The sequence below is a fragment of the Porites lutea genome, chromosome 12 (genome assembly GCF_958299795.1).
Source record: "Porites lutea chromosome 12, jaPorLute2.1, whole genome shotgun sequence".
In the NCBI taxonomy this organism is placed as follows: Eukaryota; Metazoa; Cnidaria; class Anthozoa; order Scleractinia; family Poritidae; genus Porites; species Porites lutea.
In genome coordinates this window covers 8,393,049-8,406,340 of record NC_133212.1, presented here as the reverse complement: position 1 = coordinate 8,406,340, position 13,292 = coordinate 8,393,049, and the positions used below count along the sequence as shown (strand labels likewise).

The following is a 13,292-nucleotide window of genomic DNA, read 5'->3' as shown; positions in this document are numbered from 1 at the left end:
CTCTTCCACCATTACTTAAAAACTTTCGTCCCGCCTTTTTTCCCGACCCGACTGACTGCCCCTGGGTCTCCGAGGATAGAGTATGAGTTGCTCGCTTGGCCAAGGGAGTGAGCGCTTTACAATTGTCAGTGCTTATTAAATTCAAATACATACAGCATTTCTTTATTTACCAAGCCAGTTGAGAAAGTTGTTCAATTTCCCTTTAATAATTGATCATTAGGTATTGTTAGTTGAATCTACTCGTAAAAGGCCCCTTAGAATTAACTTACTGTCCTCATCTGTGATGACAATGATAGGTTCACTGATATTTCCGGGTCCCTTTGAAGTCGAGGCAAACACTGTGATGCTGTAGTTGGTGTATTCCTTGAGTCTTGTCAGGGTTGCTTGAGTTGTTGGAGCAGGGACAAACTGAGTCTCTGTTTTGCCATTAGGTTCTAAAGCTGTATAGGTAACTGTGTAACTTCGTATAATGCCATTTTGATCAGGCTGTGGAACATCACCCCAGTCAAATAATATACTGGTGGAGCTAGTGTTGTATCCTTGGATGGCAGAAGGTGGAGCATTGGGTACTGTCGATTAAAAGAGAACATAAAGTCACAAACATAAATCTTTATTAAGTAGCAACTCAATAAAGAAAAAGAAAACTGTATCAGATATAAGTCATTATAGAACACACGCAACTAAGACGCGTATAGCATACAATATTTGCGAAATCAAAGTTTTTCAAAACTATGAGCATGGAAAGGAAATGGGCATTGCGATGATATGCTTAGGGACAAGATTAGAAAATATACTGTGGTCTTTGTTTAAGCTAGTATATACAGCGGGTGTAATGGCATTATATTAAAGGATTAAAGGGCAAAGAGTTCAACAGCATTAGTGACTGTGACCGTCATTTATTAAAGAGGTTGCAGCTGTTTGTAAATCGCAGCCAAATTTTGTTTGTTTGATTTCTTTACCATGATTACAATTTGAAAGTACCTTAATGCTTTGCCTTTTAATCATGCATGTCGTTTGGGGAGGTTACATAAACTAAACCATAAGAATGAAAATACTCGTCATCAGTCTTTCCTGTCACTCGGTTGAGAATTTAGAGTGTTTCTTATCAATATTTCCTTTACAGTTATGCTCCTGTTCCTTGAGGATATTTTTTCACAAAAAGATGCATTTTAAGTTTAAGAATAGGAGAGAATCGAACGCGACACAAGGACAAGCACCTAGGCATCTATGGTAGGGAAATCAAACTTTCATTTAACTACATCTCCAAGTTAAAATCCTGCAGGCTCAGGTTAAGACAGATAGTTGAACTGACAACACCGAAAATGAACATTAGATAGTACTTTCATTCATTGATTTCGGTATTTAAAAAGGTAAAGTTGAAAGTCGTGTGGCTGGTTATTTAAACAAAGGCTAATGTAGAACGCGGTTTCAGACACTCAGTGCGCCTCAAAACCGTTTTGTATGGTGTTTATCATTAAGTAGATAAATGGTATCCTGGTAAGATTTGTTAATCTTGTTGCCACTTTTAATAGCAAACAAAGATAAGATGTGAGAGATGGCCAGACGTTTTTTAAAAAAGGCTGTGAATTCAGTTTGTTTATCTCTGTTTGAGTTACCATTCTATACAGTTCAGAAAAGAAACGAGGATTTTTGGGATTTCTTCAATGTTAATGGAAAAGGAGATTAGGAGTTGCTCGCCTGGACAAGCGAGGGAGCGCTTTACAAGGGTTAGTGCTTATCGAACTCAAACACATACAGCATTTCTTTATTTACCAAGCCAGTCGAGGGAGTTGGTAAATTGCCTTTTACTAATTGATCATTAGGTATTGTTAATTGAATTTACTCATAAAAGGCCCCTTAGAATTAACTTACTGTCCTCATCTGTGATGACAATAATAGGTTCACTGATATTTCCAGGTCCCTTTGAAGTCGAGGCAAACACTGTGATGCTGTAGTTGGTGTATTCATTGAGTCCTGTTAGTGTTGCTTGAGTTGTTGGAGCAAGAACAAACTGAGTCTCTGTTTTGCCATTAGGTTCTAAAGCTGTGTAGGTAACTGTGTAACTTCGTATAATACCATTTTGATCAGGCTGTGGAACATCACCCCAGTCAACAAATATACTGGTGGAGCTAGTGTTGTATCCCTGGATGGCAGAAGGTGGAGCATTGGGCGCTGTCGAAAAAAAGGAGAATGATAAGTCAAAAAGAGAAATCTATATTTAACAACAGTTTAATTATTCCCTCAGTTTTACTGGTATCCCTTGAGGTTATTTCTTTACAAAAGACACATTAAAGTTAAGAAATTGAAAAGTATTGAACGCGGGACGCGAATAACAGGCTAGGCATCTATGTTTACGAAGTGAAGCTTTCATTAACTTCATCTCCAAGTTAGAATTTTGCTGGCTCATTTTTAGACAGATAGTGGAACTGACTAAACCGAAAAGAAACGTTAGATAACTATTACCATATAATTCCGTAAATAAGCGCCTTCAAATATAACCGCCCCCCCCCCCCCCCACCACCACCCCTCCCCCTCACTCGTACTGCAAAAAAAAACCTTCTGTTAAATCGCCTCTCTGAATATAAAAGGGGCTTATATTTGGAAATTGCCCTTAAATGAAAAATAAAACAAACCAAAAACGATACAATAATAATAATAATAATAATAATAATAATAATAATAATAATAATAATAACAATAATAATTTATTCACTTAATAGAGCGCCTTTTAACATTAAAATGATCAAAAGCGCTTAACATGAATTTCAAAATATTGATTAAAATACAATAACAATAATGAATTATAAGAAATATCTATAAAACCTAACACTAAAAATACACAATAGCCCACCCCTTAGAAAAGTTACTCATCGTAAGCTAAATTAAAAAGATGTGTCTTAAGTTTTTTCTTAAACATGCTGAGTGATGTTATTTCCCAAATATTTGCTGGAAGGCTGCTCCACAGAGTAGGGGCAGCAACACATGTATATATATATATTTTTTTTTTTCATTTGCGAAAAAGTATTGCGTGTGCCAAATGATTACAGGCAAAAAGTGTCACAGTTTATCGCTGTTTGCCTAGTTCACTTTTCACTCTTGGCATGGATTTCTTTTTGTTAAAATTCATTTTATCGTGTGAACAGTGTACTGTACATTATTAATGACGTTACCTAACCTTTGAACTGAGTATTGCGTTTGTCAGTAAAGTAATTTGCGGTTGTGTTTTACGTTTGCACGGCTGATTTTTAAAAAGATCCACGTCCTGAAGGCGTGTTTCAGTGGAAACTTAGTGCAAATTACTGATATAAATTTCCTTCCAACTATAAGCTAGCTCAATCGATTTTTTAACGCAAATTTCCCTCCGTATGATTTCCCTTCATAAATAAGCCCCTCAAAAAGGGTTTTTGAAAAATATAAGCCCCGGGGCTTATTTTCGGAATGTAGTGGGTAACTGCGGTAAAGTTAAAGTTGAAAATTGTAGGGCTTGAAACAAAGCGTAATATAGAACACGGTAAACTAATAAGACATTAAGTGAGCCTCAAAATAGTTTTCTAAGGTGTGTATTATTAAGTTAACAAATCGAACTATGGTAAGGTATGTTATTTTTAATTCTTAAATATTAAGGAGAATTATTTTCATCCCTTCATCCACAATTTTATTTAATCTTAATTAGTATTACACAACTTACTGTCCTCATCTGTGATGACAATTTCAGGTTCACTGATATTTCCAGGTCCCTTTGAAGTCGAGGCGAACACTGTGATGCTGTAGTTGGTGTATTCATTGAGTCCTGTCAATGTTGCTTGAGTTGTTGAAGCAGGGACAAACTGAGTCTTTGTTGTGCCATTAGGTTCTAATGCTGTGTAGGTAACTGTGTAACTTCGTATAATGCCATTTCGATCAGACTGTGGAACATCACCCCAGTCAACAAATATACTGGTGGAGCTAGTGTTGTATCCCTGGATGGCAGAAGGTGGAGCATTGGGCGCTGTCGAAAAAAAGGAGAACGATAAGTCAAAAAGAGAAATCTATACTTAACAACAGTTTAATTATTCCCTCAGTTTTACTGGTGTCCGTTGAGGTTATTTCCATTGTCAGAAATAGTGGATATTTCGCGCCCGTGATTAATTGTCAGCGGAATCTCATTTCCAAAATGGCGGACAAAAACGATCGTAGTCAGGGAAAGCGTATCCCCTGCGATTTTTTAAAAAATTTGAGCTCTGTGGATCTGTTTTACGAAGAAAAAAGCTGGAATGAAACACCTTGCAAGAAAATGTGAGGTTTATACTCGGCCGAGCGACTGATAGCAACAAAACAGTACGCGGCTGTACCTTTCGTGACATTTTCGTGACATTTTCGTGACAATTTTGTTTTAAAACCAAGCCTGGTAGGCTAATCGAGGATTTTTGAATGCCTGGAACCTAGTTTATATCCCGTGAAGCATCTCTGGAGTTGTAGCAACAACCAAAATGGCGATTCGGTGAGGTTTGGAGTTGTGAAGCTTTGTCCGACCGAAATAAGTCATTCGCAACCATGGCGTCCATTACTGGACTACAGATGGAAAACTGCGGGAAATAATGCGCCTTTGGAAGTATTTTCCAGTGCAAAAATCGTCCTTTTAACGACTGTTTTGGAAACATCTTCCATCGCAGAAGTGATATCGAGTTGTGCAAATTTACTTCAGTGAAGGGTTTATCCTCTAATCGACGAGTATTTCGCATGACTTCGGCAAGATTTTAAGACAATGTATGGAGAAATGGAGCGTACAACGAGAGATAAAAGTGGCCACTTCGGGAAGTAAGTAAACCTACTTCTAATTAGCTATTTTTAACCCAGATGCGAAGGTTGCACAGCACTTAACATGTTTCGAGTCGTGCACCGAACACCCGTGAGCTCATAATCGATATATTTGAAAAAGTTTCCTTTTCTGCATACATTTTCTTATACGAATTCGCAGCCATTGTGGCCTTAGTGCGCACGCGCAACCGCCATCTTGTCCCTAATTTCTGGCAATGCTTTACAAAAGACACATCAAAGTTAAGAAATTGGAAAGTATTGAAGGTGGGACGCTAATAAGAGGCTAGGCATCTATGTTCACGAAGTGAAACTTTCATTTAACTTCATCTCCAAGTTAGAATTTTGGTGGTTCACTTTTAGACAGATAATGGAACTGACTAAACCGAAAACAGAAACGTTAGATAACTATTACCGTATAATTCCGTAAATAAGCGCCCCCAAATATAACCGCCCCACCACCCCCTGCCCCTCACTCGTACTGCAAAAAAACCTTCCGTTAAATCGCCTCTCTGAATATAAAAGGGGCCTATACTTGGAATTTGCCTTAAATGAAAAATAAAACAAAGCAAAAACGATACAGTAATAATAATAATAATAATAATAATAATAATAATAATTTATTCACTTAATATAGCGTCTTTTAACATTAAAATGATCAAAAGCGCTTTACATGAATTTAAAAATATAGATTTAAATACAATAAACTATAATGAATTATAAGAAATATCTAAAAAACCTGATACTAAAAAGACACAATAGCCCACCCCTAAGACAAGTTACTTATCGTAAGCTAAATTAAAAAGATGTGTCTTAAGTTTTTTCTTGAAAATGCTGAGTGATGTTATTTCCCGAATATTTGCTGAGAGGCTGTTCCACAGTGTAGGGGCAGCAACACATGTATATATATATTTTTTCATTTGCCAAAAAATATTACGTGTGCCAAATGATTACAGGCAAAAAGTGTCACAGTTTATCGCTGTTTGCCTAGTTCACTTTTCACTCTTCGCATGGATTTCTTTTTGATAAGATTCATTTTATCGTGTGAACAGTGTACTGTACTTTATTAATGACGTTACCTAACCTTTGAACTGAGTATTGCGTTTGTCAATAAAGTAATTTGCGGTTGTGTTTTACGTCTGCATGGCTGATTTTTAAAAAGATCCACGTCCTGAAGGCGTGTTTCAGTGAAAACTAAGTGCAAATTACTAATATTATTTTCCTTCCAACTATAAGCGAGCTGAATCGTTTTTTTAACGTAAATTTCCCTCCATAAATAAGCCCCTCAAAAAAGGGTCTTTGAAAAATATAAGCCCTGGGGCTTATTTTCGAAACGTTACGGGTAACTGCGGTAAAGTTAAAGTTGAAAATTGTAGGGCTTGAAACAAAGCGTAATATAGAACACGGTAAACTAATAAGACACTAAGTGAGCCTCAAAATAGTTTTCTAAGGTGTGTATTATTAAGTTAACAAATCGAACTATGGTAAGGTATGTTATTTTTAATTCTTAAATATTAAGGAGAATTATTTTCATCCTTCCATCCACAATTTTATTTAATCTTAATTAGTATTACACAACTTACTGTCCTCATCTGTGATGACAATGATAGGTTGACTGATATTTCCACGTCCCTTTGAAGTCGAGGCAAACACTGTGATGCTGTAGTTGGTGAATTCATTGAGTCCTGTTAGTGTTGCTTGAGTTGTTGGAGCAGGGACAAACTGAGTGTTTGTTGTGCCATTAGGTTCTAAAGCTGTGTAGGTAACTGTGTAACTTCGTATAATGCCATTTCGACCAGGCTGTGGAACATCGCCCCAGTCAACAAATATACTGGTGGAACTAGTGTTGTATCCTGAAATATCGGCTGGAGGAGCATTGGGTGCTGTTAAGAAATAACATTGGAATATACAAAGTAGTTGTTGAAGAAAGCCACAGAAAAAGAAAAAGAAAGGTTAAAAAAAACCCGCTTGTGTTGTGGAGAATAACAGCATAAACGTCGACTAGCAACAGAAAGGTGAATTTAATGTTTTAAGTTGAAATGAAATGGTTAAGACTTAAGAACTGTAATTTTACTGATCTATTTAAAAAATTATTTATTATTTAAATATTTATTCATTTTTTATCTATTGATTGATTCATTTTTTGTCAAATAATACTAACAACAAAGACGTTTCAAAATAGGAAGGGTAGCGTGAACGAGTGCCTAGAAATAAATCGTACCGCTACTGTCAGATCATATTCAGCAGTTCACGGAATTTAGTTTCGTAAATTTTTTAGCAATTTGCGTCATTTATGATCCTCTAAGATTTTCCTCTGACAAAAGAGTGACTATAAGACAAAACCGACAAGAGGTCAGCAATAACCTGTACATACGTAAGTAGGGTGTCTGTCCCATATAGGGGTTTTTTAAGCAAATGAGGTGGAGGGGTCGCGGTCGCCTGAATCCGAGAGATCATGTGTGAGGATCACGTGAAGGGTTCGGGAAATTGTCGGAAGAGTTCGGAGAGCGTCGGGACATCATCGGAAAGGACTTGCGTGTGATCGCGCGAGGAGGAGTGTCACGTGATCGTGGGATCACGCGTGTAATTCTTGGAACGCAGACAAAGCCATTCTCAGAAATACAAGCAGTTAAAGTCATTTATTTATAAACACGAAAGCTTATGTACAACTGGGACGGAGGAAAAACACAACACGTTTTTAGCCCAAAAACCAACTATTTTTTAATAGTAGACATTTTTTTTGCCTTTAAAACAAAATCAGTTATCTTGTTCCATTAATTGTTCCACGTTCCATGTATCCAAATCTTGAACGTGTCAGGGTCGACCACGCGTTTATTTTAATTAAAGCGATAGTACTGCGCGAAGGGATAGAGTTCATACTTCTTGGCATCGGGTTTAATCTGACACGTTTGACACGTTTTAGGGATCCTAGTTTCGGGTGGCTGATCCAAAGCCTCTTTTACTTCTGCTGAGTGAAAAGCCTCCGAATCTGCAGCATACATTTTCTTGATGTGTTTTGTAGCCTTATTTCTTGTGGCCCGATACAAATTCTTTAATGAATCGTTTCCATTCAGTTCATCCTTAAACTGGCCTAAAAATTGACCGAGAGGTGGATAGTGTTGCCCAGTATAACTTGTAAACTCCACTGAATTGGTATCGAAATAAAGGCAACGGTCCTGCAGCAATTCTAAAGCTTCATAGAGCTGTAAATTGTCTCAGCAGGTGGTTAAAGACGCCAAAACGAATATTCACATACACCGAGGGTAGTTCATCTTCAACCGCTTTCTTGTTGTAGACTTCAAACAAATCGTCCGTGACGACACAAATCGACCGAACATCCATCTCGGCCAAGTCAAGAAACTCGATGAGTTTATGATGCTCGGTAAAATTTTGCATTTGGGTCTTGTTTAGCAGCTGCGCCATATTCCCATAACGTGTCGGGTAGAGCGCGTATTAATAATAATATAAAACGTTTGTGTAGGGCATATGCACAGCTCTATGCGCTTTACACGATCATAAAAAAGGTAAAAAAAAAAGTTCTTGAAAGCCATATTTAAAATTATATGTCTTAAGCTTTCACTTAAAAGTTGTCAGATTGTCACTAGATCTAATGTCATCCGGTAACTGATTCCATAGCTAAGAGGCAGAGGTGGCGAAAGCCCTCGCACCATAGGTCTTCGTGTTACTTTGAAGGTGGAAAGAAGAATTTCAAATTTAAGACGTTGTATTGTCAACCTTAAACTGCATTCGAGAGACTAGCAATTGTCACATCGACCCATTTGTCCGATAAATATGCTTGATAAGGGTCCCAGACAGGACAGTCATATTCGATAATCGGGCGAACCATTGCCTTATATCCACTTATCATGGCCTCAGAACATTTTCCAAATGTAGGCTTCAAAAGACCAAGTATCTTATTGGCCTTGACCGCTACAGTGAGCACGTGAGATTTCATGGACAAGTTAGAAGAGAAAGTTACACAAAGATCCTTGTGGATGTGAACTTTCTCTAGAGATGTAGAATTAATGCTATATGAGCACTGTCAATTTTATTTTACATGTCGTTATCCAGCCTCGTACCCAGGCCTGTTCGCGCTATCCGAGTGACCAGAGGAGGCTTGGAACCGAGCGCGATAGCGCGAGGCCTGGCAAAAAATGGCAAAAAAGTCCCAGATCGACGAGAAAAAGTCCCAGATGATTTCTCGACGAAAATCCTTTGTTTTCTGCGACGATCACGGAATATTTCGGACTCATGAGATTAATACATCTCTTCCGAGCATCTTTGGACCGTTTTAACTGATAGCAACGAAATGTGGCGGGCATGTTTTCCCAAAAAACACTGGTAAGTTAAGCGTATTGTTTACAGTCTTGTTCGCTACACGAAGCTAGAAAAAAGTTTCTTCGTAGTTGGGCATGGGAAGATCACTGTACACTGTATGTACACTAGTATCAAAGGCTTCATTTTCATTGAACAAAATGGGCGTTGATTTCCTAGTTACAGGGCTATAGTGGGCTTATTTTGCCTTTGTTGTTCGAATTGTTGGTAGAAAAAAATCACGAGAATCATTTACACGGTTTCGCGCGAAAAGCAAAAAAAAAAAAAAAAAAAACACTACATACCATTTTCAGCTGTTTGAATATGCTTTTTGCCCTTTATAATAACTTAGTACCTTGAACTTGTACCTTGCAGCTCCCAGTTCATGCAGAACATTCTAATAGTCTATTTTGAAAATAGCACCAGTAACTCATGTAATATTCGGGTGTCTTAGTTTTACCTGATTTTTAATGATATGACTATCATTCTGTCCTTTATATGATTGCGACTTAGAGCGATTTTACTTGACCCATGAAACATTTAATAACAACTATTGCAAAATATAGCTACAAATAAACAAAAGAAGACAATAGAATAAGTGCATGATAGTGCTTAGTATTCTACTTCCTGTTTCATGCATTAAGTAAGATCACTCTGAAGGAGTTTGCAATTTTAGAGATGGGAAAATTTTGGATAGTTGACACTTAATCTTAATTTACCTGCCTGACAGGCATAATTTCTGAGCAAGGTATTGTACATCAAATGTTTAGTTTTTTATTATATATTATTGTCTATTTTTTTTACCTTCCTCTACATTAATTTTCAGAAAGTTTTGAAGGGGATGAAAGGAGAGTATGTAATAGATGACACTGGGGATGCGAAGGATACAGGAGCAAAAGGAAAATGTAATTAAGCTGAAGAAAACTTGAAATGGAAATAAAGATATGAAACCATGATGTTTAATATTGAATTTCTTAGGTTTCATCAAACAAAACTGTATTGATTTTATAAGGAAATTAGATTGATTTCCTTACAAGCCATAGTTTTGAACACTTGTGAAATTTGTTAAGAGACATTTTTTAAACCTGCTAACAACTACTTCTTGTCTTGTAAAACTTGTTGTGGGAATGGGTTGGGGAAACAACTTCAAGACCAACTCAAGACCTTTTTCCACTTAATTTGATGCCATAATGGTACCATTGGCTGGGCCAGCTACATGCCATTTTCAGCTCTTTGAATATGCTTTTTGCTCTTTATAACAACCTAGTGCCTTGAACTTGTATCTTGCAGCTCCCAGTTCACGCAGAACATTCTAATTGTCTATTTTGAAAATAGCACCAAAAACTCATGTAATATTATTTTTAAACTTATGACTCACTGGAAGACCACTGCTGCGAAAGTGTTTCGAGGTAAAAAAGAAAACAGAAAAAAAAGGAAAGCACTTAATTTGAGTGTCAATGTATTCAGCACAAAGGTAATAATTGGGGACACTATTTTACGTCTACTACTGCCATTTTATATGGTCATGCATCCGAGCCACGCAAAGGTCTAGCCATTTGCAGCAGGGCAAAGGTAATACCTTCATTTCTCAGTCATTTTAAGATCCTGAGTATTGGTCCGACCCCGGGAATTGAAATTGTGACCTCCCACTCTGCAGCCAAGCACTCTACCAACTGAGCTAATCCTACCACGGTTGAGATAAAGTTTACATAAGATAGTAGTACAGTGGAACATAGAGGCTAGATATGGGGTCGTGCAACAACAACAACAATAGAATCAGACATTAATAGAAACAGAAAGAAAGCTTGACTGAAAGTTTTCAACAGTCCCCAAAGGATCATCTCATTTAAATTGTGGGTAGATACACTGGTTGAAGATAACTTGGATATGGAATTAAATTTTATTCATGCTAAATGCTATAAAAGCATGGACACAAAGTGTTTTACATCTGATGCCGTTTCAGGATATTTGAACGCTCCTGATGTTACTCAGTATGTTGTAAACTGCCCCTATAGCTTGTATCTGCCACATTGAGGCGTATTCAAAAGGTTGACAGCACTTCATGACTTCTGTTTTGTATAGTTAATGGACAAAAGCAGCGACTAAGACTTGATCCACTATCGTTTAGGACTACACCTAGGCTAGAAGTCTCTCTTGAATTGCAATGCGCGCAGTGCTACGATTCGATTAACAAGTTCTGCATCCGCTAGATAATATGCTGAGTACAGAGCTAATTCGATGACACATCTTTCACGAAGTTCAACATGGGTTAACTCATTCCCGACAGGCAGCTTCCTTCCCCAGGTACGTTCAATGGGACATGTACACACTCCTGAGATGCGACGATTTGTTGGGCTGAATTAAATCCATATTTTTTGATACAATCAAAACTCGAAATTACTGACCTAAGATAAGAACAGGTGTACACGCGGAACGATTCCTTGAAAGAAAATTCTCCATCATCTCTAGGTATTTGATGGCAAACGTTGATTAAAGAATCCCAACCTATTTCCGACGCTTTTTTTCATTTCTTCAAGAATCTTGGCTGAAGTCGCAATCTTGGCGCCGCCATTTTGGATTTGCCATTATTTGCCAGGCGTCCTAGGCGAATTTTCCCGACAAGCTTGACAGGTGACGTCACATCCGAAATCGCCGAGGACGACTGGGAACGAGGCTGGTCGTTATCGTCAAGCTCTCGCATTTCGTAGCATTCATGTTCAATAACCATTGATTGGATAAGAAACCGCACAAGGAGAAGCTGAATTGTGTAATAACGTGTCGTCTGCAAACATGTCGCTGGAACAAGAAAGACATTCTGGTATATCATTCAAAACTAAGAGGAACAAAAGTGACCCCACGATAATACCGTGGGGAACACCCGAAAATACGTAAGCCCAGTCAGAGTTGCGACCATCAATATCTACACGCTGGCGTCTGTTTGATAAGAAGTCACTTAGCCAATTAAGGGTTTAACCTGTAATCCTTACAAAATTAAACGACGGTAGGGAACAGAGTCAAATCCTTTCTGAAAGCCCAAAAAGACAACGTCAGTGATCTTACCACTATCCAGAGCTGAAGCCCTTCTGTGAAATAAATGGAAGAGTTGAGATGAACAAGAAAGACCAGGTCTGAAGCCATATTGACGAGTACTGAGCAAATTATGCTTTTCGAGGAAGGATGAAATGTGATTTGCGACCAATTTTTCCAGAACTTTGACCACAAGGCATGTTAGGGAAATTGGTCGATGATTAGATACAAGCTCCTTTTCACCTTTTCTGAAACAGGGGTGATATTTGCAGATTTACACTTACTTGGTAACCTGCCCAACTTGAGAGACATATTAAACACGCATTTGGTGATGAAAGGGCGATGCAAGGCGCTGCTTCTCTTAGCATACGAGCAGTCAGGCCATCGGGTCCACAACCTTTATTAACATTTAGACTCAACAACAGTTTTTCAACATCCGATTCTGAGCATGTAAAGTTATGAATATTTTCAACGGCAAACAAACGGTGAGACTGGTTACTATTCTTTGTAAAAGCTGGCTCAGATAAGAATACTGAAGCGAAAAAAGTGTTAAAAAGTTGAGCTTTATCACTTGCAGTTGATGCCTTATCATCACCAAATTGAAAAACTGGCGAGGTGAATTTACTCTTTGTTTTGAACTTGATAAATGACCAATATCGTTTGGGATTTTCAGAATCAATTTATCGTTGTAAAAAAAAAAGTCACACATCCTATGCAGTCTTTAAAACAGTTTTTAACTTTTATTGAGTTCAAAAGAGTGTGTTACATTGGTATCGCTTAATTTAATATGGCTCCTACAGGCTATTGTTTTTTAATCTTGCAACCATCCTTCTTCTTTTTAAGGCTTGGTCTCGTACGGATCAAATAGAGAAGCTTTGAGTCTTTCTACTTGTGTACCATTCCATTGTGCGTCGTGTGGTCTAAATCTAGCTTAAATTGTGTTTATATCAACATCACGTGCTCGATGAAGTAAATGAAACAAACAGTAGTCTCCACAAACAAACATCTGACGCTAGTCCTTGCAGTGGTTTGTCGTTGTAGTAACTGGCTTCCTAAGAATACCTCTTGATTTGATACAGGGCAGGAAGTTGGTACTTGTGATTTAAGTACCCCATGGCGCGGGCTAATGTCATGGGTAAAGTTACATACCAACCACA

The 13,292-nt window shown here is 37.8% G+C and overlaps 1 protein-coding gene across 1 annotated transcript in view; it reads right to left on the bottom strand.

Moving 5' to 3' along the window:
- Positions 1 to 13,292, bottom strand: part of LOC140953667 (tyrosine-protein phosphatase Lar-like) — an 88,795-nt gene that overhangs the window by 50,827 nt on the left and 24,676 nt on the right. The window contains exons 14-17 of the mRNA XM_073403079.1: positions 6,378 to 6,677; positions 3,689 to 3,988; positions 1,873 to 2,172; positions 270 to 569 (exon numbers count right to left, since the gene is read on the bottom strand). Coding sequence (XP_073259180.1) covers positions 270 to 569; positions 1,873 to 2,172; positions 3,689 to 3,988; positions 6,378 to 6,677 — 1,200 coding nt within the window. The remainder of the gene's footprint in view (positions 1 to 269; positions 570 to 1,872; positions 2,173 to 3,688; positions 3,989 to 6,377; positions 6,678 to 13,292) is intronic.